This window comes from Anopheles moucheti, chromosome 2, assembly GCF_943734755.1.
Source record: "Anopheles moucheti chromosome 2, idAnoMoucSN_F20_07, whole genome shotgun sequence".
Taxonomy (NCBI): Eukaryota; Metazoa; Arthropoda; class Insecta; order Diptera; family Culicidae; genus Anopheles; species Anopheles moucheti.
Genome location: NC_069140.1, coordinates 8,021,663 through 8,047,094, shown reverse-complemented (window position 1 = coordinate 8,047,094; position 25,432 = coordinate 8,021,663). Strand labels below are relative to the sequence as shown.

The following is a 25,432-nucleotide window of genomic DNA, read 5'->3' as shown; positions in this document are numbered from 1 at the left end:
CGCCTTAAACATTAGCATAACAATCCGCGAGACGTGGAGGCTTATTAGTTTTCGTATGAAATAATTTATTTCGTTTACATACATAAACAGGTGCGTGTGCTCAGAAGGAAGCGGTGCTGACCTTTTTCTTCTATTGTATTGTATTGCAACTATCTCAACATTTCGAATGGAAACAAAAACGTCTCCACCAAAACGATGCTTCGAGTGTTTACTGGCCAGTGCGTTGGAAGACTCTGCCGATACTGCTACCGATATGCGTAAATAAATATTCTGGATGAGCATAGATAATGTATTCGAATGTGTGTGCGATGAAAAGGGGACACTTCATAATTCTTAAATGATCCTAATAAAAAGAAAGGAATTCAACTGGACTCCCTTCCAAGGGGTAGTGGTAAATATAATACTTGGTATTTTTAGATTAAACATTACTGCCGAAAACATGCATTGAATCGTTCGAGCCCGTGTAAGAGTCGAGTGTCTTGCTTTTTATCATGATAAATTTATCGTGTTTTTTCCATCAAGCTTATATACAACATTGCAAAATAAGCCGCTCGTTCACCGTCCTGTTTGCACCGTGGATTGTGAAGCGTGGCTTTCCCTTATTGATCACCGCAGTCTGCAGTAGTGGGATGCGGAATTTCACAATCGATTGGTGATGCGAGTGTAGCGAATTCTGCCGTTAATGTTTGCGAATTGAGCTTCGAACACTTTTCGAGAAACTTTGCCTCGTCGTCGGTACATTCGGGGTTTGCGACGGGTGTTGTGAGAAGATTTGGAAATGTAAAATGCTTATCGCCCTCATCGTCATGCTCCTCCTCCTCCTCCTCCTCCTCTTCTTCCGCGTGATAGATCTCTGTGGCGTAAATGTCGTATCCGTACGTATCGAGGAACTGCCCTTCGTCGAGCGGTTCCACCAACTCCATGTTCGCTCCCATATGGTTTAGTCCTTGGCAAAAGTCATCATCGATATAAAGATCTTCGGTTGATTTCTAAAAGGAAATTTTAATTAGATTAGCACTCGATGCGCTCAATAATTCAGATAAAGTATGATCTTAATGATACCTTTTTCTTTGGCAAGACACAAAAATGAATATTCCCTAAGATTTCGGAGAAATCTTGAAGAGATATAAGTTGGAGATGCCGGGTATCGATCCCGGTACCTCTCACATGCTAAGCGAGCGCTCTACCATCTGAGCTACATCCCCTTGTTGAGTAAAATGCTTATGCAAGTCTTTAAAACACAATCACGCGACCTACTTTCAGCACCAAACCACCATTGACCATATCGATCAAGGTGTGTCGTCGAAAAGCCATTCACCACGCTATGTTGCACTGAGACAGCATAAAACCGAACCCCACCCCTACGATGAATGAATCCGATGGATTGCATTCGCGATCAAGCCTAGTTGGGTTCATTCCACTTGTTGATCGGCAAGAAATTGGGAAGGGTGTAAAATCGCAATAAGAGTAAAGCCGTGTGACTGATTCCATTATGTACATTATTTGATCGCTTATGAATTCTCGATCGGGAAAAAAATACAGTTTGCTATTTTATAAAATGTATCAACAGTGTTTGCATAATCATTATAGTAAACCAAAGAATTACCTGGAATGGAGTCATCGAATGAAACCGGCTCGCCATAGCACTGCCAGGTGTTGGAGTCAGCGGGGGCTCAAACATGGACACAAAGCTTTCTCGCGGGAAGTTCATCTCACCGAAGGCGGCTGACATGCCGATCCGACTTCCGGTGGGCACTGTTTGTAGGTATATATTAAAGGATAAGAATGGTGAGTCACTCCCAATTTTGCTAAACAATCTTTCCACCAACAACCTACCATTAAGCCCGTCTGTCGGTACCATCGAGTTACCACAGTTACAGCACACGAAACGTTCGATCCTGTTCGCTGCACCGGTGGCAATTTGATGCGCGCCAGCACCAACAAACACTGGTGTAACAGATCGTGCGTTCGGGTCGGTTCCGGTAGGCTTCGTTGTCGGTTCTTCCGGTGCGATCAGTCTCAGTTTGGAAAAGGCACGCAACAGCTCATTGCCACACGAGTGTCGAACGGTGCCGAGTGCGCATCCCTGGACGTTAACACCAGTCGGCGTGATACATCCGGACGACGGAAGATCCACATCGTCCAGATTGGCCGAATTGGGTCGTGAAGAAGCCGGACTAATGTCTGAAGCACGGCGTGATATTTTGCGCATGTTTACCGTAACGCGTGTGGTTAGCTTCTTCTTGCGTGCACTTCCCGGTGGTATGGCCGTTGAAGTAGTCGTGGTGGTGGTCGTTGACGCAAGCGACGGCTCTGCAAACGTTGCCAACCGTTCCGTGCTAGATACGACACTCTCTCGGTAGACTGTTTGCTGATGGTGGATGGCTACACTGTTTGCACCGGCGTTGAGTGCCTTGCGGCGAAGGAATAGTTGCGAGTTTGGAGCGAATGCCACTGGGACGGTGGACGGTACGGGAATGCTTTCCATTTCCACTGCTTGTTGCACCTCAATCCTGGGTCCTGGTGATGGTGTTTCCTTTGGTTTCGATTGAGAATCTGCCAGCAGTACATTGAGATGAGTTATCGCTGAGATCGGAGAGTTCGTCGACTCCGGGGGTGATGGAGGAGGAGCAGGAATCGGCATTGATGAGGTTTCAACGTTTTCAGATTTTAATTCTCTTGCCTCATCTTCGTCAGTTTCCCTCAACGCGGATGTTTCCTCCGCTTCGAGTGTCTTTTCCAGTTCGAGTACTCTGGTAGGGACGAGTAGATTCTCCTCTACCACCAACGATCCCTCTGCACTTTTCCTAGTGCTTCCTTCGTTCGCGTGTTTCTTTCCACTGCCATCCATCTTTCTTACCGGACTATAATCGAATCCAGTCTTTTCAAATGTTGTTTCAATCTTCTTAATAACATCGCGCACCGAAGACAGGTGAGCGGTTACAACACTCAAGGAATCGTCCAAGCACCCTGCGACATTCTCATCTGGCTTCTGCTCTGCTTCGGAACTGCCTTGTGCGGAAGTGTCTTGTGTTGCTTCTTTCGTTTCATCCGACGCAGGCAGTTGACTGCGTTCGCAGATATGTTTCTCCTTTTTCCACAGCGTATCCTCAAACGGTGAGCCTCCGTTAACAATCAGCTTCGGCGTGCAGTTCTTCTGCACCGTAACCGTAGTGCGTGTCTCCGGTGAGCGAATAATGTTGACGCTAATGTTGATGCGCTTCGGTTTGATGTCCTGCAGTGATGTGGAACAGTTCAGGTTGGTCGAGGTAAGGAAGGAACCGCTGCGAGCTGCCAGTCCCGCGTTGAAGAAGGATTTGCTGCGGCAATCCTCTGGTGTCGCGGGCTGTGATTCATCTGCAATTTTCAGCTTCTGGTCAGATAACCAGGCGTGCTTCCTTATTTTGTTTTTGCGTGCTATTGGCGTGTCGGGCAGGGTAAAATCACCAATGGTGAAGCGGAATGAGTTGTTGAGCTTCGGTGTAATACTACGGCGCCTTGTACCCGGTGAGCTGTCGCAAGACTTTGACGGATGATCACGCTGCAGTGGTGTACCTTTTTCCTCCGAATCGCTACAAGATGGTCGAATGGGCTCTTGGTTTATTTGTGGTGCATCAGACATCACTTGTGCTAATGAACTTGTAGACGAGTTCGCTTTTTGCAGTTCGATAGGAACCATAGATGCTGTATTCTGTCTGCCATTGTCAATCTCACCATCACCATCTTGCTCGTTTTGTTCGATAAAGCTCTTGTTAAGCTGATCCTTAACGTCGAACAGCTCTTTGACTGCCTTTTTATTCGCACGCGGCGGTTTCTTGTGCTTCTTCACCGTGCTTGTCCGGTCATATATAACTTGCTTCGAGGACGATTTTGGCGAGAGGAATTTGTTGTTAAAATCGAAGATTGTTTGATAGATCGCAGAGTTAGAGAGGCTAAAGGTTGAGCTGAGTGGTGACTTTTTGTCTACGATCTGTGTCCGTTCCTTGGTGGTCACATCCGACCATCGCGGGCCGTGGTGCTTTGGTGCTTGCTGCTGCAGTGGTGCTTTCGTTTTATTGATTTTTCTAACCGGCTTCTTCGGGAGTTGTTTGGGGGCCTTGGCAAGCTCCGATTCCTCGGTGTGGAAGTAGATCTTATCCGCTTTCTCAATGTGTGCACTCTGTTTCCGAACGTCGTTCAGCTCATTTTTCAGTCGAACTTCCGACGAGTTAGCGCGCTCCTCGTAATCCTCTGCCAACCAATCGTACGTGCCATTCTTCTCCATACCCAACTCAAGCAGCAAACAGTCCAGCAGATCAACCACATTGCCCATGGTGATTTTTCTACTGTTAAGATCCCCTAGTCCGCCTTCGAAAATTTGCCGAAAGCGCTCACAGCGTTCCTTTTCAAACATTGGCAGCGGAAGATCGGCGGAGGTGTGCAATTTCTCCAGCTCGGCCCTGTTGTACACGACGAATGGGACGTAGCCGTTCAAGATTTCCCACAGCAGCAACGCTACCGAGTAAACGTCGGTGCTCTTGCTTGGATATACAAAGCTCGCCTTCGGGATGAGCAGCTCCGGTGCTACGTAGTAGAATAGGGAAAACTTCTCCCGATACTCCTTGCAGTAGGGCAGGAATCTGCTTGCCCGGCAATCATAGCCCGACCCATCGCCGAACGAAAGCTGCGCGCCGTGCTGTGGTTTGGAGCGGTTTTCGCAAATTTCCGACGACAACTTGCGGTACTTGTCGCGCAGAAAATGCTCATCGTTCTTGATCAGCCGTGCGTAGGTGGTGATCTTCTTTAACTCATCGTTCTGGGAGGAGGTCATTGAGTTACGCGACGAGGATGTGCTGCCGTAGCGATTCTCAATTTCACGCCGCACTTCGTCCGAGGAAACATCCGTAGTCAGTTCGAACGAGGTTAGCTTGACCGAGTACGGGTAACGGCGCATCAGGATGCATCCGCTGGATATGTTCGAATGGATGTAGCCGCACTCTTGCAGATAGGAGACGGCGGATGAGATTTGCTGCACAACAGTAATAGCATGTATCAAAGATAGTCTTTTGTTCTGTGGAAGAAAGAATGGGAGTTAGCAATGTATCTGAAAGTGTCCCGTCAGTATACGGAGCTTTCCTTACCATTTTATGAATATAATCAAAGAGTGTAAAATCGAACGGTTCCAGCAGCAGCGTAGCCTGGTTTAAGGCCGAATCGTACGACACCGCCATCAGTGTAGCCATCGTTGGATGACGCACCTGCGACAACACCTCAAAATCTCGCCGGCAGGCTTCCTCTGCGAAGTAAAGACTCCGTTCCATGTTCAACGAGTATTTGCGCAACGTAACCGCCACTCCGCGGAACAAACCGCAGGAAAACTCCAACGGACAGGCAAATGCACTCCGCAAACTTCCCACCCGGTAGCGCACCTCGTTCGGGAAGCACGTCAGCAAATTGCTGCCGATGCTGCGCCGGAAACATTCCAGCAAATTTCGTTCCGTGTAGCGAGTCTGCAAAAAGTCATCTGACATTTGGATGCTTTTGCTCCACTTCTGCAACGAATCCAACTCCAGCAGAATGTCCTGCGGATCGTCCTGCATTGCCAGCTGCGCCAACTGCACGTCGATCTCCTGCTGACGGCTTTGCAGCAGCTCATCCTCACGCTCCATTTCAAGGTGTTCGTCCTGTTGGAGCAGCTCGTCCTCACCTTCCTTCAGCGTGCTCGCATTGGACCGATCCAGATCGGTGATTATACGTCTAGATCGGCCCTTCAGCACGCTGATCGGTTCGGTGATGATGCTGCTCGACTCATCGTGAAAGGCAGTCGTTTGCAGAAACTGGAAGTTATCGTTTATCAGCTGCTCGCAGTTCCGAATCTCGGCCAGTGTGTCTTGGCCCGGTGTAAGGTGCTTGCTGTTATTTTGATCCGGCTTGGTTTCAGCCGTCGTGTCCGCGTTATCGCTGAACGGCAGTGCGTAGTCCACCAGATCTCCATGTTTGTTTACAATCGTTTGATAGGAGAGTGGTTTGTGCCGCTGTTTGGTGGGTGTTGGCTCTTCGACACCTTTAGGTTTCATCGAACCGCGATAAGCGCGGGAAGAGATGACGTGTTCGTCGTAGACGGAGGATGAGTTTAGCTCGTACTTCCGGTAGGATCCAGTCAGTGGTGAATCGGAATCGCTTTGCTGACGTTGCTTCGGTAGACAGTTGGACAGCCTGACAGACGGTGTTGCAGCCAGTTTCGTCACCGGCGGTGCTGGAGCAGGTTTGTCTTTGAACACACGTGTACGATTCTTGAGATTGCTCTGCTTCTTCGGCGTACCGTCACTATACGGACTTGCGTTCGCTTTGTAAAACAGTCGCGGTGGGCTTTGCACCACGTACGAATCCCCAAACGTACCGTTGATGTGGTGAGCTTCGAATTCCGCCACCTCGTTCTCGTAGATCGTGTTGTTTGGTTTCGGGGTGGTCGCCTTAGAACGCTTCGGTAGCCGCTCCAGTGGTTCCGCACCAAGCACAGCCGGAAGGGACAGTCGCGTATCGGTCGGATTGGTGTGATTTTTCTCGATCGCTTTGCAGCCGTTGTTCCACTGACTGTTGGAGTTCTGCGACGCGTTGGAGGATGCGTCCGTCGGGATGCGGTTGATGTTGCGATAGAATTCAACGGATCGCTTTGGTTTCTTGGGAGCCACATCCGATAGTAGGGACGAAGGCGTACCCGCTGTTGGGGCCACTGTCGAGGAGCGATGATGCCGAGCGTATCGTGGAGATTTCGGTACTTCAAATCGGCTGGTGGTGCGGTTCAGTATCATACGCTCGTCCCGGGCCAGTTCGATGTCGGAGCTAAAGTCACCATCACAGTCACTATCGTCATCATCGGACGGTTCCTCCTTGATCGTGCCGTGCGCCAACAGCGATATCCGAGGCGGAAGTGTTGCATTCACTTGGCTGGTTGGAGTTTTAGAATTTGGCAGAATATCGCTGTTACGTTGCTGCGTCCGCCAGTCGTTGAACTTTGCCAAAGCCTCCAGGTAGGCTAAATCTTGTACTTGACCCACCTTCGGGGGAGCACTGTCACGCCGTCGGTGACGCTTGTCCCTGCGAAAAATATAGAAAAAAACGGAGAAAATGGATGAGTATTGAAGAGAGCGATAGAGGTTTTTCTATGATCAAGCAAACCAAACTTAATCGATGGAAACTTTGCAGTCGTTTTCCTTCAAAGAACTCTCTAGTAACAGCAACACTTGACACCTTGTTTTCCTTGCCGGAGGAACATACATGTACCAAATACCTACGGTGCTGTGGACGCCACAGAAACCGGTGCAAAAATGAGTCGCGAACGTAGGGTGGAAGAGTTGCTTTTGTTTCTGCTGTACCTTCCATCAACTTTAAGACTAAGTGTTCATTCGTACCTTTGCGATAATTTTTCCTCTTGTGAATGTTTATTAAATTATACGCTTGATGTGAGAAAAGTGAAGAAGGTGTTTTCGCATGCTGCTTCAACATCGTCTCTGTTTGGGAAAACTCTGACCGGAACGAGCACTTGGCTGTCAAATGTGAGTTCAGTGTCGCAAGGAGAAGACGTAGTTCGCACCACGAGTTCTCGTCCTCTGAAACGTGAATCAAAACTGGGAATTGTTGTACACCACAGTCATCCTTCTCGAAGAAACTGGATAGAAAGCGACAACTCTGGATGCAAACCGAAACGAACCAATGTTCACACTTTCCTCCCAGCGGCTTACTTGACACAAGAAAATGAATGCTGGCCAGGAAAATGCAACCGTAAAGCTCCATCAGCGGCACATCAGGTACACAGGGGAAAGAAAAACCCCACTTCCCCGGGTACAAACGATTAGTTCAGCGAACTTTAACCAGCAGAACAAATATTCCACAGAAAGTGCCGCCTGGAACCATCGCTGCGGTTGTGAGCTAGTTTTTATGCTTCAATTTCGTTAAATATTGTGACAGGCGACAAATGATGTTCATAATTCGTTGGGCTTTCATCCGCGATTGTTGTGCCGATTAAATTGTGAACCGGCTTAAGCAAATAAATTCAATCGCTCCGTAACGGAAAGTGTAAACTGTAGGAAAAAAGACACTTTCGCCCAAAAAGGAAAAGCAGCTAAGTGGGAGTAAAAAGGTGGTGATTTTGGTCGTAAAACATTCACATTAATAAAATTAGACAATGTCAAACACTGTGCCCAAGTAGATTGTGATTCAATGCCCCGTTTGGGTAGAGAAATAAAGTAGCAGGTATTATGTTCCTTGCAGTTTTATTTCCTAGTTATTAAATGTTTAATTTGTAAAATGTTTTGTTTGTCTTTCTACATTGGCCATTTGACCCATTGCTTTCAACACTGCATAAATTAAGGTCTTAGCATGAGATCTCTATATCACTGGAACGCTGAAGTCTAAAGTCAGCCTTTTAATGTACGATCAAGTTTTGTAGATCAAGTCTCATAGCAAAGATCTTATTATTTAACAAGGAGCAATACGGCTATGACCCATATTAATCAATACAATTATTACTTTTTCTTAAAAGTGTTCTTAAACATTAAAAATTGGGCTTATATGTTTAAAAAAATCTTTGAGACTTTTAGTGCTACTAATCAATATTAAAGGGCGTTCTTTCCGTACTACCAAAAATATAATAAAATGTGAGTTTAAAGAAGGAATTGGACACCGCACGGCGAATGTTTGATCGTAACGAATTTTCATTTGCCTTTCCAGCTGCATTGCCCAAAACGATTTTGTACCCTGGAACTGTGCGTAAAGTTCCGCACGCCAAAACCGGGACAGTTAAGAAGCGATTGCATTGGTCTGGTTATACACCGGGGAACAACCCGGTAAAACATTGTCTAAATTGAAAAACAAAGAAACCCCCCGCTTTCCCGCCCGTCCCGATACAACCCTCGTTTTTCCGCGGTGTTTCCACAACACGGAATCGGATTTAAGTGATCCGCGTGCAAAATAAATCTGCAGCCAGGTAGACTGCAGCTCCAGACGGAGAATCCCTTCACCCCCTAACCGCAAGCGTGAAAATCGCCTGTATAAACGTGATTAATTTTCACGCCCTCATTGGTAAAAGGAAGGCGAAGTGGTGTGTGCGAGAGACAGAGAGATTGAACTGCATCAATCTTTTGCACCGGCCTGCAAGATCTAAATCGCCAACACGGCGAAAGACGTGGTACGTGGCGAAAGGGGATTTATAGCCTGACCCACACACGTCTGGGCTGGACACCCTCGGGGGCGTTGGGCTGCTTCGGCTGTGTTTGTTTTTCCGCCTTGTTTTTGCCATTGGTGGTGTGTTACACTCCTCACTCCGTTAATGAATTGCACCGATTTTCATGGTTTTCACTTTTTTCGCCTTTCATCATCCAGAGCGTGTGTGTGTGTGGGGGGTGGGGAGGGAAAATTGGCAGCAAAAGGGTGTTGGTTTTTCCTTACCCTCGGTCCGCATATCTCCCATCACTTTCTTCTGTGTGTCGCATCATGCATCGAAATCTTTCGAAGCATTTATCTTTTAAAACGATTGTTTCCATTTTCTCTTGCCGAGCAACGTGGAGCAACGTGAATGAGTCCGTTGTTTTTTCCATTTCTTTCCGCAAAAATGTGCTTTTGCACAGATTAAAACTGTATCCCATCCGTCTCATCCATCCGGTGGTCACTAGCCGCAACCCCCGGTGCAGAAGTCGAACCCCGGGAAAGCGGGATGGTGTTGTGTCCGGCGAACTGTGAAGTTAGCTGCGAGCCCGGGCCGTAAATTCATTTTGACAAGAAGCCGTTGTTGTGTCGTTGGATTGACGCGAGACGACGCGTGTACGAACCGCAGCGCACAACACGCTTGGCGTACGCGTACGATCGGTAATGAGTTGGAAGCGTGAGCGACGGTCTGCGGCGACGGTAATGAGGATGGTGAAGTTTGGCATTAAAATGGACAACTGGAAAACTTCACTACACCTGTCACAGATTGCTTGAGCAACTGCTCCTCTGGTGAGAGTGGAAATGTCACGGCAGGAAAGTGAGGTGATAACAATCGGGGAAAACATACATGAAAAGGCCTTTTATTCGCACTGGGTAATGAGTGCGCGAGCAATGTTGTAACTGACGCAGAGGGCTAAGCTTCAGTGACTAAACTCATTTCCAGAGTAAATCATTGCAAAACGGCTAATATGATCCTGGGAACATTAACATGAACATGACTGACAGGGTTAGTTATTTAATAATTACACAAGTAATACTATTTTATTAATGAAATAATTTACAAGCAGCGCGTTGCTAAAAATGCATTAAACAAGAAAGAAAACATACAGGAAAAAGTAATAACATGTTATGTGGGATCAATGATATATTCGCACTTGATCATGTCATTGGTTGCTAACAACGCCTAACAGTATGCAATCACTATGTCGAGAATAACTTTTTAGATAACTTAGTTAATATTAGTTAGCATAATGGCTCTGGAATCGTTACCAAACTTGTTTTCTATTATTATCTTCACAAATTTGACCAAAGAATGAAGAATTTGAGCATGGAAAAGAGAAAGAGAAAACAAACAAGCAAAGTGGTACAGTGAATTCGATTACTAATGGAATGAGAACACTTCTTCCAAATAAAAGCAGTGTGAGATATAAATTAAATTAAATATATATACATAACAACCATCGTGCCACGCATACTAAGCGTATTCCATATTCTGATGCCTGTAATTAGGATTTGACGGAGCTAATCTGGTCTTCAAGAAATACTACTTGACCTGGTCAGATAAAAACGAACGGAACCTTTTTTTCCAAATTATTGCGTCGGGTCAAGAGACGAAGATAAAGTGGCCACATTTAAAGGCGGCAAAATTGTTACCCTCTACAATGGCTTGACGATGATTAAGATCTCGACACGCCCGTGTACAACAATGATGGACAAACCCCAAACGACGGCCCCAAGAAGATCAAGATAGACCGTTAAACCGTCACCGTTCAAGGGGACATCTTTATTTCCTGCCCTGGGCCAAGTGCCGCCGCCACATAAACAGGCCACAAATTTTGACACCAACCTGTCGGTCGGCCAAAAAATGAGGTGATTTAATTTAACTTTCCGTTTCATCGGGGCTGGGAACGCGTGGCACCAGGGCTGGTGATCGTGGAAGTAGTAATTTAGTGAGTAATGCAGTGGCTAGAAGTAGAGGCACCACAGTGGCACCGTGCGACTGCTTAGTATGCGGGACCGTGCTTCCGGAAGTGAAGTGCGTTTAGCATCGACAATGGCAATGTTGGCTGTCAGTGGGTCGACGTGCGTAGAGATGTTTAAAAGTTTTCGAAAACTTGTTGAAAGTGACAGTGACAGGATGCAAGTGAAAATAATAGCTGAATCGATTGATCTCACATGCATTGTTTTGTATTAAATTGTTTGAAGAAAAAAAAAAAAAGATTAGAAGCGAAAGTAAAATTTCCTCAAAACGAAAAGCCAGCAATCGGTTGCCCTTGGTGATGCGCGGTGAACTAAGACACGATCAAGCCACTTATCGATGCAATTGGATGCTTGAATCGCTTGAGCTGCGCGCAGACTACTCGAACGCTGCTGTGTCAAGTAGAATTTTCACTTTTCGATTAATGTCAAATCCAGCGTAATCAATTGCTTCCAACGCACTGCCGGAGCCAATAAAGCAAAGCCCACCGAAAAAAAAGTGGAGAAAGCTTCGGTTTGAGTGAAATAATTTTTAGGTACAGCTAGCATTTTAACGGTCATAAAAAGTACGTTTGAACTGACTTATGAATCGACGCTGATTAATGGGATTCCATTTGTTGTAGCGAACTCAAGGGGGGTTTTACAAATGAAACTGTAAAATTCATCACCTTCAGTTTGTTCGATCGTTTACGATTTATGTTTACGAGTGTGCGCGAGAAATTAAACGATCGAAAATGAACGACTTTAATTATTACTATCATTTTCTCTGCCCGCGCGAGACACGCCCGTCGGGCCACAAAATTAGCACACGATTTGTGCTTGTGATTTCCCTAATAAACGATACATAATGAAAGAAGCGCACACCGACTGAGCGACTGATACGATTATTCTTTTAAAACAAATGAAAGCATTTTGAACGGAAATGAACGACGGAAAGTGTTGAAAAGAAAAGCAAGATTTTCCTGCCAGATGCATATTGGCCAGTGGGAAAACCTCCCCCCCCCCCGCCGCGATGCACAGATTGATAACCATTCAGAAGACGGATAATTGTATGAGAGAAGCGCAAAGCAGAAACCAATCAACAGGCAAGCGAATAGGAAATTATCACATTTTACACTCATTAAGCAACCATTTGAGCGCTAGGAAACATGAAGAAACCAGCAAAAAAAAAAACAACTATATATAACCGGCTCAAATGGAGCGCATCGTGTAACATATACACAACGGGTGGGCGCGAGCAAACTGTCACGCAATTGCGGAAAAATCGCACGCATGTTTTACCGTGCGCAACTGACCATCGCGATGAAATGGGAGTGCGTGAGTGTGTTAAGCAGAAGTCCATCTCTTGCTTGCCGGCCATTGAATTATATTTCCTTTATTCCTTGTACTATTTTGTTTGAAGACAGGCATGTTTTCGAAGTTTGAGAAGCACCCATATCATTAAAGGATCATTGATATCAGAGATATTCGACGGATTTTCCTACATCTCGACAATTTCCACCATAAAATTGGTCACATACAATCATCAATGTGTGACCTCCCAAATTGAGCGCACACTGGGAACTTTAGAGCAAAAAATCAATTTATCCACTTGATCATGCTTTTTATGGTGTTGATTTATTTTAAAGTACAAAAACATAATCAACATCTAGATTATGGCTGAAAATACGGCATTGCCGTCATAATATAATTTAAATAAATAAATAAAATCTAGATTATGGCAACTACACAGAATGACGTAAGACATCTAGATATCTACGCTGGAATTCCTGTAAGATACTCACGTTCTTCATTTCCGTCTGATCAATCTCGTTGTGCCATTTCATTCCTTTTAAACACAAAGAATTCCTAGCCCTATGGAGCCCCATTGGTTTTATCTGTCCTGCCTGTACATTCCCTATGAACCTCAGAACCTTCAATGTCGAGATATACAGACCATAGGTCGTTGAATAATCGAATCTTATAATTTATGATCAGGTACACTATTCTCTGGTGTAAAGATATCCCTTGTAGAATTTCTACGATGGCGATGTCTTATTGTCAAAAAACAGAAAAGACGAGCATTAAGCCAAGTCCAAGATGATAACAGTGATTTGTAGAGGTAAACTCTCCCAATAAAAAGAAAGATCGTGTGCGATCATACTGTGTTCATTTCACACTTCTTTGTCACTTTGGAAATGGAGCAGTCGTCTACTACAAGTCGTCTAAAAACCACCTCCAGTTATATGACCTGGCAGTGAGCTTCGCATTTCGTTCGCATTTTTGATAACGAAGGATGGAGGGTTGTCCAAGTCACCAACAGACATTACCAAGTAGTTGATCTCTTTAACGTTCAATGTCAGCATTTTGTGCATAAATCAAACATGAACCTTAGAAACTATGCTTATTTGGTGTCTTCGGGTAATACATATACCAAAAATGTTACATTATGTTGGTTCTTGTTATGAGCGTTTTCTGATATCCCAATGCTGGGTATACATTTCTCGTATTAGAAGATGCTGTTAGGAAAAAGCTATTTGTAAATTAAGTCTTTTTGATATACATTATAAATTAACGTTAATTTGTACATTACTATTTACTATATTATAAATTATAAATAGCTACAAAAAAAACGTCTGCACATACTTTCACGAAAGGATATTTTGAAAATTCATGTACAGGAAAAGGGAAAAGCTTCTGCAGTACAAACAGTTTTCCGTTCCATTCGCTTTCGTTTGAATTAATAAATCCACCAAATCCAAATCGGACGAAAAAAGCTATCAACCCGTCTCGGAACAAGGAAAAGTTATGAAGATTTTCCTCCGATATGTCTTCACCTTCCGTTCGCCGATCCAGTGACGTACTGGAAAATGATGATGTCGGGTGTTACTTTCACGCACACACGAAGGGTTCGCTTGGCCGACCGGCGTAACATGTGGCGCGTGTAATGAACAACTCTCGCGCGGCCGGTTTGGGCTCGGATTTTAGCAATCCTAGCCAAACCTATCGGGTGGAGTACCGAACCACCATGCACCATTTCGATTGCGAGGTGGCGAGGTGCAATGGAGATGAGCACAACGAAAAGTGAAACGACAAAAATGGGAGCCCGAACGGATTCTGCTTGCCCGAGTGCGTCGCCGGCCGTAATGTGAATTGCTCTCGGAGGGGGCAAAAAAAGGGAAAATCGTACATTAAACATATTTCCGGTGGGATTGAGTTCACACGAGACATTGAAAATGCGACTAAACGGTAGCACCTGAACCGTGTCGTCGTCGTGGGCCCGCTGGAAGCAGAAGCGCAACGGCAATAGAAACGGCAGCAGCAGCCACTAGTGGAGCCACCAAACCCGCCCGGGAAACAATCATTTCTATCGATGCGAAAACAATGGCGATGCTGGAAATATGTGGACAAAAATGTGTGCGTTCATGGGTGCCGGTGGAATAGTTTTCACGTTCGTGGTGCATTTCCCTGCGTTTGAAAGGATGCTGACGCTATAGTCAACTCCGTTTGCGTAAATTCCTTTCAGGCAGTGCGGATTTTCAATTCGTTGTGGAAGTTGTTTTTCCGAACCCACAATCGGACGCTTCCGAGAAGGAAAAGTGTGTGTTCCGATTTCGTAAACCCATTCTATCTGGTCCCATTTGGGGCCGGAGGAGCTGCGCCAGGGGAAACCTTCCCAAGCAATCACTGCAGGGCGTTTAACAATCGTTTTCGAAACTCGTAAAACACAAATCTGATTAGATGTGATGTGCATTTGGCTATTGTTTCTCAGCCACTACCCGTAGTGCGTAGTGTGGAGAGAGGAGTTTTCTGCCATGTTTGCTAAACGGGAAGGTAACCGGTTGACATCTGACCGAATTTAGGAAGCAACAGTTGCCTAAAAGGGTCACCATTAGATGCGTACCAGATACGCCCAAATCCCACGAGCTCGTTTTGCGTTCGGAGCATTTGCTTTCCATTGCACTGAAGCTCGGATCCCAATCGTCCTTTGCTGCTGGTCTCATGCGGCCCATGATGAATGAAGGGTCCGACACGCTATTTCATCCGCTATTTTCCGCAAATCTTTCGACAGACTTCCCATGCCGCCCGGTGGCCGAGCAACGGGTTCGTTCCTCTCGGGCCAGGCCTCGTTGGCATCTTGATTAATTAAAAGCATGTTGAACGATGCACGGTACGAAGCAACAAGCCCCAGCATGACAACAGCATTTAGCCTGGTAAAACAACATTTGCTACTAGTTTTCCAGTGCGCATTAACCAAACCGCAAGTGGCAACATGGCGGAGAAGTGTTGGGAAGGTAATTTTCACTCACATGAAGCCCATCGCTCCGGAACCATTCCGACGGTTCCGCACCGGAAGTACCTAACGAAGGTGACATTAAAAATGCGTTTTTGCTCGTAGTTTGTGTTTGTGTCCCCTCTTTCCCTCTTTGCGTGATCGCGAAATTTTTATTGCCCATTAAAGGGAGCAAATGCGATGACAAAGTTCTGCTAGCTGGCGCACGGTATGGCATCATGGCGAAACAAAACACAAAAAATCCCGGTTCACAGCCTACTTGGGAAAGTTTTCCGGGTTCGTCGCTTGCTGCGACTTCGAAGTCTTTTGAATTTTTCGATCGGGTATGAAGCCATTAACAAGCTTGTTACAAAGCGGATTTAAACTAAAACAAACTGTTTGATAAATTATTTAGCATTGCATGTGCATTTTGAATAAATAAAATCTTTTCAGCTAAGTTAATTAATATTAAGAAATATTGTAATAATAAATTCATAAATGATGGTTGTCAAAAGGCTTTGTTCTACATCAAATCCACCACTTTCACTGACTTCGAAACATCATAGCTAAAGGTTAAATCATGCCACATTTAGCTAGAATATGTCTTGCGGGATCGTGATACGGAAACAGTTGGTTCCAGTCGAGCTCAAAAAAAGCTCAATTGGTCACGCGCAGTTGGTAAATTATAGCTCATCCTGTAACACGATGATTTATGGTGTCATATGATTTTTAAAACCATCAGTCCATCGCCCGCCATACCGTTCCAGCAATCCACCAACCTGTCCCTCACAGACGCTTCTTCCTTTCCACATCAAACCGTTTTACTGCTATCGCGCTGCGCGATCAGTCCACTGCGCATGAAGATGAAAGCTCACGCTCGCTCGGTCGGTGATCGATTCCATTTCGTTTGTTACCAATTTACCATCTTGAACTTTCGCTGTCCGTTCGCGTGCCTGCTCACTGACCGGTGTAAAGGTTACGCGGGGTTTAGATTAACTAAAATAAAATGCAAACCACCATCGCGCAACGCGCAAACCCTGTTGCTTATAAAACCGCCAATAAGTGCGCGGGTGAGCTGAGCTATAATTTTCACACTTTTCCACACGATCTGACCCGCGATCGCTCCCAGCGTTGGCTGTGTGGGGTTGTTTGATTTTCGACGCGATTTTGTTGGCCTCGTGCTGATTGCAGCACGAAGGTGCTATGTTATGTTTTTCCGCCGTTTCTCTCTCTCGCCATTGCGCCTATTGCCAGCCAATGTGCGCCTGTCATCGTGAAATGTGAAACGATGCAATTGCATTGCACCGGCTGTGCAGTGAAACAAAAGTAAAACAATGCGGCAAAAGATTTGCAGCCGGCCAGGGCAGAACACCGCGGGTTCTCCGTACGCGGTGCCATAAACAATCCGATTGCACCATCACAACGCTGCTTGGAGTGGGAGGAGGGCGAGCTGATGAATGTTGAAAACGATGGCACTCATGGTGATGATCGTCCGTGCGCCTTCACAGCTCGTTTTGTTTGCATGGAGGTAATTTGATCGGAAAATGGCTTTATTAGGCAAAAAAACAAAACAAAACGAACTGCTCACTTAATTGCATAAACCTGCAAGACCGGCCCAACAGCTAGGTCTGGCCGTGGGCGATGGAAATTGAATATCAGGCACAGCGTTCGTTCGTGGACCCCGTGCATGGGTGGTGAGTTTATAATGATTGAGAGATATACGGAATCACCCTCAAAGAGGATGAAAAGATGTATGACGAATGAATTAATTAACAATTCATACAATTCTATCGTCCAATAAGGCATAAAAGTTCCCTTAAAATATATTCCGTAAATGCTTAATGTTCCTCAATAAAAAAGTAGGAACAAAGCAGAACATTTCTTATTAAAAATTTGCGCTAATGTAATACGAAAACGGTATGAATTTTTGCAACACCGCAACAACGAAATAGAGTCACAAAAATGAACATTTTCGAATAAAATTTCAAAGCTGTGTAATTTCGCATCGTTTCCTTCCGTTGCGCTTTCAAAGTCAACACGTTTTTGGTTTTTTTGGGAGGGTTTTTTCAACCATCTCGGTTCAGTGCGCGTGTGTCTTTTTTCGGTGAAACACGATGTGATCTTACAACAAAAAGGCAAAATAAACGCAACACTCCGTGTCGAATCCATAATGCTCGAAAGGTATCGCATCGTTACCGCCGGTGGTGTGTGCGCGTTCGCCCAACACTGATTTACTTTTGTGGTCGTTCCGGTGAAAATCCATCCTTCTATTCCAAACAGGTGACCTTAGGCTGGTGGGCAACGGTGGGTTCTGGAGGTCTATTGCGTCGCCGTGTGGTTTCTTTACTGTTTTGGCAAGAAGAAGCGCAAATCACGCTGTAAACGATGGTTCTAATTGATGTCAGTCACAGAACACAGCCCACCTCCCATCGGTACAATCCAGCGCCAACGGGCTTCAGCGGGAAGATGCGGGGCTCGGCAGCAGTTGGCACATAACCCGAAAGCGCTAGAGCGGAAGAAAGCTCCGGATGCGTCAGCGAACCGCAGCTCCACCGCTCAAGATGCTTACCGGAAGCTTGGGTTGTAAATTGTGGACCGGCAGAGTGGCGTTTCAACGCTGAGACTGGGTCTTGAGACTCGGTAAAATGAACAACATTGGCACAAACAAAGCCGACCGCTTGGGAGTGTGGGACACCGAGCGACGAACACGACGGTGAAGGGTGGGATCTTGCACCATACGGGTAAAGGAAGTACGGTTCACCAAATTTTGCCACTTGCTTGGCACATGGCTCGCTGCTCGGCGTCCATGAAGCGGGTTAATGGAAAATGAATGTTTGACCATTGACGCCACATCCATCGGCAGGAGTAATCGGATGCCACAAAACCACAATACCGCACTCGAATCTGGGCTGTGTTCGGTGCTGGTGGTAGCCAAAGGCACCACACATCTTGAGCACATAAAGCTGATGCAACTGCGCCTCACTGCAATACCATTTCCTGGGATGAGAATAATTACTTTGCCCAGCGTTAATCAATGCAGTTTGTTAGTTCCGATGTTAAGCTGAATATTCTCATCATTAAACACAGCCGTTAGGCAGAGGTCATACATAAATTATGCTAATAATTACTGCAACACTATAATTTCAATTAAGCTTTTAGCAAAGAAAGATAATTTCCTGTACCCATTTAGTTCATAATTTGCAGTATTCTATCTAATTGGGCTTTATTTTAATGACGTGACATTTAATAAGTTAAAGTGCCTTAAGGAAGTCTATTGGACTAACAAGTTCTTTTTTTATGGACTCATTTTAGACGATGTCAAGAAACCAATGAATCTATCGATCGTCCATCGTAACCTATGGGGAGTAGTAGTACTGAGGCCATGTTTCATTCTACAGAAGACCTTGAAGGTATTGCAGCTGATCGATGGGTATAAGTTAAATCTGGAATAGAGATTCAACTACGGAAAGCTTCAAAGAATACCCAAAAAGAACGATATAACACACAACAGTTCATTATTGAGGTCTAAACGGGATTGAAATCCATGAACATGGCATAGCATCATCACAATAGTTCTTTTCGCATTAGCATCACTCCTAAGTGTCCACTCCACACGGTTAGAGCTAGATCAATGTTGGTATAACTCTATCGGTCAAACAAACAAAAATCCCTTCAACAATACACTTTTGCATTGAGCGGCACTCCATGGACAAGCGCGCAAAAACTCGCCTACCAACCATTTGCAGACAATTGTTGCCGATTTTACCCACACCGGCGAGGGTTCAGGTGGAATATTCGCGCTGTAAAATATGCCCACAGCACGGTAGCACCATTCTGATTGGGCGGGGGGGATGTTGGTCGGAAATGAAAACTGGGCAGGTCATTTCCCTGGTCCGTTACACTTCCCTGCACGTAACGGGGCAAGCGAACGAAAAGTTCTAAAAGTTCACCGTGAGCGGGTGGACGGCAAAGGCTAAGGGCTTGCGTGTGTTTCGCCGACGAAACCAGGTACCAGATGGTACCGATATCAGTTCACCGTGGCATCGTCCCGCTCGTTCCACTCACTCAGCTGGCACGTACGGGAAAAGGAGCGCGGAAACGGTGAACTGCCATCCGACGATCGTTCTACGGGGGATGGGCACCAAAATCACACACAAATATTCTACCATCAAGCCGTAAAATGCATACATTTGTGACTAATGCCCTGGGCGTAGATACCGTTCCCGGGGGGCAGCGCCACACTTTGCCGCTAAAGCAATTCTACTACTGCAGCGACCTCCGGGCGACCAATTGGGCTAATGCTACGCATATTTCTATGGTCCATTTGTTACGCATCGTCGCACACGGCTTCGGCACCGAAGCCAGACGTCGCGAATGGTGACGGCAGAAATTAGGCGTGAGGTCCCGCACAGGTGCGACAAAAACGTATGAATCGTATTGGTACAGATGGCGAACCCTCTAATGAAGCGATGCAGCATTAAGCGCACTAGTCAAAATCTATCTCTTTGTGAAATATATTTCCATAGTTCCGGTCGATGTTGAGCAACGAAAAGTTATAAAAAAGTTCCATCAAATAACAAAATTTGAAACTTAGTACTATTGTTGTATAAATTTAGGAACAATATATTAGAAGTAGAAAATGAAAAATTAAACAAACAATACAATTTGAAACTATCAGTTTGAAAATATTATTCAAATATTGTTACATCAAGTTTTCTATTTTACTTTTTACAGAATCAAGAATAAAATAAAACAATTACAACATTATTTTACGCGCGAGGAGCCAGAGCCAAGTGCAGTGTAGATTTGAACCCAGTCCGGGCACATTAGTAATTTGTCGACATTACCATCTCGACTATCTACTGGATCGTCCTAGCAACTGGTTATTACTCTACCAGATTCAACGATCAATGCATTTCATTGCATAAACCATCCTAGTATTGGTTTACTTGAAATTACATATTTTTTATAGTCATAATTAAAATTTAATTTTTCTTCTAGGATTTGATTACTTTATATGATTTTTGTGTGGTATTATAAATAATAGCTTTAATAATAGGTATCGTGGTCAAAAATAGCTTATAAATACCCCGCAAAGTTAACTTGAGATGCCTTGTTGTAAATATGTGAGGCAATTTCCTCAACGCACTTCATCGCTATTCCATGATTTATCTACTGTAAAATGATACGATCCGATCCGAACAATCATCACCCAGGTGACCTTTACAGACGGTATAAGCACAAGTGACACATAACCGTCGGAAAAGTGAACCCAAAGCTCTACTACAGCATGCATTATTCACAGGATAGATTTTCAATTTCGGCGTTCAACGGGCAACGGGCAGCAGCGATTGACCACCCAATACAGCGAGAAGGTCAATTAGATCGGATGACAACATAAGCGCCGGAAATTGATCGTACACCGTGTGTACGCCTGGATAATGCGTTCTCACGCGCCTGTGTGCCATTTTTCCCGTCCACCATTTGCCGATTCTCGAAAGTGCAAACAACCTGTACCCACAGGTGTGTAATATGTCCAGTGGGAGGGCGCACGGTTTGAAGCATAATTGTCAAAAAAAAAAAAACAGACACCCACCCCGAACAATTGCCAACGGTTTCAGGGTTCTTGTGTGTTCCGCGGCCGAGCACGTACGGGAAAAAGTGAACTGGAATCGTTTGGCAACAATTGAAATTCCGATCCCAGGCGTAGAAGGCGTTTAAATATGGCACTCAAAACAACCGTCCGTCTGGTGTGGCTGGGAGGGGTCGGAGGAAGTCATGTTGTAGCGTTCGTTCTTTTATTTCACATTCATGTTCTGTGCCTGTGTTTACAGCTTAACATAAAATTGTTTTACCATCTGGGCGAGAAAACAAAAAGCAACAAAAACACCCCAAATCACTTCAGTGTGAAAATTGTAACGTTTTGGATGATTCCGGTTGGTTCTGGGCGGAAATCGGAAATCGCCTTTTGGGCGGGGGAACCTCCGCAGTTGCACCCACCATCAAGAGCAACGCAAACGTGGCACTTGAGAAGATTAGTGCAACTTTTAGGCGAGAACAGCAAAGCAACAGCGAACAGAGCACTAGACTGGCCAACGGCACCAACAACGGAGGAATCGGAACGAAAATCGATCGCGAACAGAAGAACATCGTATCGAACCCCGGGCAGGTTGGGGAACGGCCACGGTGAAAGGTATTAATTGAAAAGCAACTGTACTTGCCTCCGGGCAGATGTTACGGATAAAATATTAAATCAATAAACTCCGTTCTGGTGCGTCAATGCGTTTGGAAGGGAAGGGAGAACTTCTTCAGGTGGAAGATCAGCCCGGTCCCGATCTGCCGAACGTGATCATTTTTAACATGATCGACAGCGTTTTGGGGCAGAATTATCTTCCATCCCCGATGGAGGCAGATCCCGTACGAGAACACTTTACTGGATGATCTGACAGAATGGCGATTAATCATAGCCCCCTTTTCCTTTTTCTTTCCGTGCCGCGTGATCGTTAATTAAAGCATAACGAAAAGATTGTAGAGAGCAGACAAACGAATGGGTACCGTTTGAACATTAAAAAAAAAACGGGGAGAAAGGTTTTCGTGTTTGTTTTTGGGGAACATTCCACGTGTGTTTATTGGAAGTTTACAAGAACTTAGCACACTATACCATTATTCGATATTTTAATTGCACTCAAACAAAGTTGATTGGACGAGTACATTCGAGATAAGGTGCTCTTTTATTGCTCGGAGAAAGAAATGTTTCCAAAATAATATGAATTTTAGATTTAAAAGATTCCAATAGATTAAGGCAATACGCCCTGGGCATTCTTCTAGGTTGTAGCAAGATTTATCTTTTGTTAGACACATTCTGGAAATAGAGTGTCATTATTGAACTCTATTAAGTATTTTAAAAATATTAACAATATTTTTATAATCCTGTTAAACAAAAAAAAAACCATTTGAAGACAGTAACTCATCACAACGCCAAGAGATCAATCAAATTTGTGCATGTATTTTCCCCGACTGAGAAAGCCACACGTGCGGAATAGATTAAAATGAACAACAATAACAGGAGAAACATTTTAAATAAATACTTGTTTTTGCATGATCGGAACGTGATTGTGTTCCGTACCGTTAGTTGCGCAAACAAATCGTCACTGTTCGCCAACCAATGGTGCCAACAATTCAGGCGCTGCCGGTACCGGCTGATCATCGGGCTGGAAACGTCCAGTTGACCGACGAAAACGCCAGGCCAATACTTGCCATTTGCACACATGCAGCCGGAGCTGCATATCTCGGGCCTGCGCGCCATCGGGGGAAAAAGTTCCGTCGAATGATGTGCGCGTTGCTTGCGCTCTGATTCGTTCATTCTTCCGCCGTATGGGTTATCTGGCGTGCTCGGATGCTCATAAATCACAGACCGTTCGGAAAAATGGACTACCGTTTTCGAGGTTGGTATGTGGCGAGTGTTTTCCTGGTGGAAAACTCTGCCCGCCTGCTCTCGATAGCCGCCGGACTGAGGAGAGATAACTGTTCGCCTATGGGACATAGAAGCTTGGCCGACTGTCCAAGCGTACTTGTTGAAAAATTGGCACCAATGTGACATTGAATAATAATTGTACCGATGTTTGGTTTACAAAGTGTGTGCATTGAGCTGGAATGTGTTAACTTCTTTATAACAAATCTGTTCACCGTTCAGGACAAATCTAAACCGTCGCATTGACGTCCGTTTCAAGGTATTTTAGGATCGTTGAATAATGCAAGGAAGCTTCTTCAAAAATCGACCGCAACAAGCGTAAAACGATGCAGTGTAATAATGTAATATTTACTACAGAAACAAAAAATAAACAAATGCATTTAATCGCCTGTTTTGCAGTCAAGCGAACCAACCGAATTTTACCGATGTTCGTAAAAGCACCCGAACGAAGGTGACCAAATTGTGACATTGATTTTCACCGTTCACCTCGAACAATTTGCACCAAAAGGAAGTTGAAACCACAATGAAAAAAAAAAACACAACAACATCAAACAAAATAAAACATGCAACAGACACGGTAGAATACACAGCAACCATCGAACCGTAACATACGTAAAGGTTTGAGAGAAAAAAAATGCACATACAAAACCAAAGGTTTAAAGCAAATTGTTACAAGAAGATAACCGACCACATTCCTTCCCTTAATTTTGGGGCAGACACTTGAAAGAAAAGAAAAAATTGTCCCCAAATTACCAACCCACTCAAAGGGGACATTAACAACAACGACAACAACAACAAAATTCCTCGCCCCCAGATGGATACCGACCTTAAAAATACACCTCAATAACCTACAAAAAGTGTGTTTCGGTTTTGCGTTCTGTTTGGTGGCACTTACTTTTTGATCCATTCAAGCAGTCCCATCTTGAGGGGCGGCCGAATGCCGAACTGTCGAATTGGTTGATGATGCTCCAACCGCTCCTAACCACGTGTCACACGGTAACCGCTACGCTTACACGTGTTCCGCCGCTGTTCCGTTTCCGGCGTGTGGCGTGTGTAATCACCGATTTAAGAGGAACAACAACAAAAAAAAACACTTCAAAACGTTAGCCGGAGGGCCTAAGATGTGGGTCACTGCATAGATCCGATCCGTTTGGGGCGTTCTTTGCCGGGTCCACCCTCTTTCACCGAATGTTTCGCAGCAGCCGGACAGCTTTGTTGGGGGAAAGTGAAAATGATGCACGCACTTAAAAATTATTTCCAAATTAGTTTTTCTGCTGGAATTTTCAGCGTTTTGTCCGTGTCAAAGTGTTTTAAATTATCTCGTTTTGGGTGTTTTTCACTTTCTTGCTGTGTAAAGAATTTGGTGTAATAAATGGTGTACTGAAAATTTAAAAAAACTTGCATTTTACACTATTTCTGTACTATTTTATATGTTCATCTAAAACTGATTTTTCTGTATTAACGTTATTGCTTGATCTTCATCTTTCAACTCTTTTTTAGTTGCGTATTGTGCTGACTCATATGAGTCACAAATTCTTAACATGAATTCCTCAAATATTAATCAAAAAGTCATGAATTCTTAAAGAATTAGGAATCATTGAAGAATGTTATATATTTATAGATTCATGAACACTCGTAGATTCATCTTCAGGTCAAATCTAATCAAGGCCAAGCTGTACATGGGTTATTTCGTCTGTGTATAAACTAAGAAGTTAAAAACGTGCGTAAAATCACGATTCTTGGGAGATATATGAATATATGAGAATTTTTTGGAGGATTCATGAATATACTAACTTATTTTCGTTTTATTTATCTTCAATTCTTGTTGTCTTCTCTTACTGTTTCATTAAATGTTTAGCAGATTTCAGAATAGTCTGTCGTAACTATGGAAAAGTCACTTCAGATAGATTCTGATCCTACAGTCCTTTTAGTATTTGATCGATAAGTCTGCGTAAGATTTAAGAGACAGTCAAATATTTCCAAACAATACCTAAGCACACCAAACCACCGACACAATCCAAAACGGCATGTAATTGGCATTTTTCCGCGCTTTGGACGATGATCGACATCACTGCTCATCGCGTTAGCCATATTAATATTGGATAATTGTAGACCATTTCCATGTTGTTTGGGAGTTTTTTTGTGCATAAGCATGTGTGTATGTGTGTTTTCCTCTTCGAAAACGTATGTGTGTGCGAATGTGGCGCTATTTAACGTGAATTCACACACAGAGAGCAGCGTGGATGAAAACGAGCCGGAACAAGCTTTCGGTTTCGGCCCTAAAATGATCGCGGACAGACGACGATGTGTCGGAAGGCTTTAAAAAAAAAGTGAAATATAATTGGTGTGCGCGTGTATATACACAGGCAAATCACAACAATGTCCACTTCCTGGTTCGGCCATTTCTCGCGCACGCTTACTACTCCAGCATCTTCACCATCGATCCGATCGCGCACACAAGACAAACGGCCACACAGAGGAACAGTGGTTAATTTCTGTTCAAGGAGGAAACGATCCAAATTCCATTTTTCACTGGAGAGTTTTATTTT

General features: G+C 44.6%; 1 protein-coding gene and 1 non-coding gene across 2 annotated transcripts; both read right to left on the bottom strand.

Moving 5' to 3' along the window:
• Positions 1–361: 361 nt before the first annotated feature.
• LOC128308062 (uncharacterized) lies at positions 362–23,872 on the bottom strand. The gene is made up of 5 exons (XM_053045455.1): positions 23,779–23,872; positions 5,121–7,077; positions 1,837–5,050; positions 1,607–1,755; positions 362–989 (listed from the first exon to the last, which is right to left on the bottom strand). Exons 1-5 carry the CDS (start codon positions 23,802–23,804, stop codon positions 600–602), a joined length of 5,736 nt encoding a protein of 1,911 aa, XP_052901415.1. The 5' UTR covers positions 23,805–23,872; the 3' UTR covers positions 362–599.
• Trnaa-agc (transfer RNA alanine (anticodon AGC)) lies at positions 1,133–1,205 on the bottom strand. The gene has a single exon. It is a non-coding gene; the product is annotated as a tRNA-Ala (tRNA).
• Positions 23,873–25,432: the final 1,560 nt, after the last annotated feature.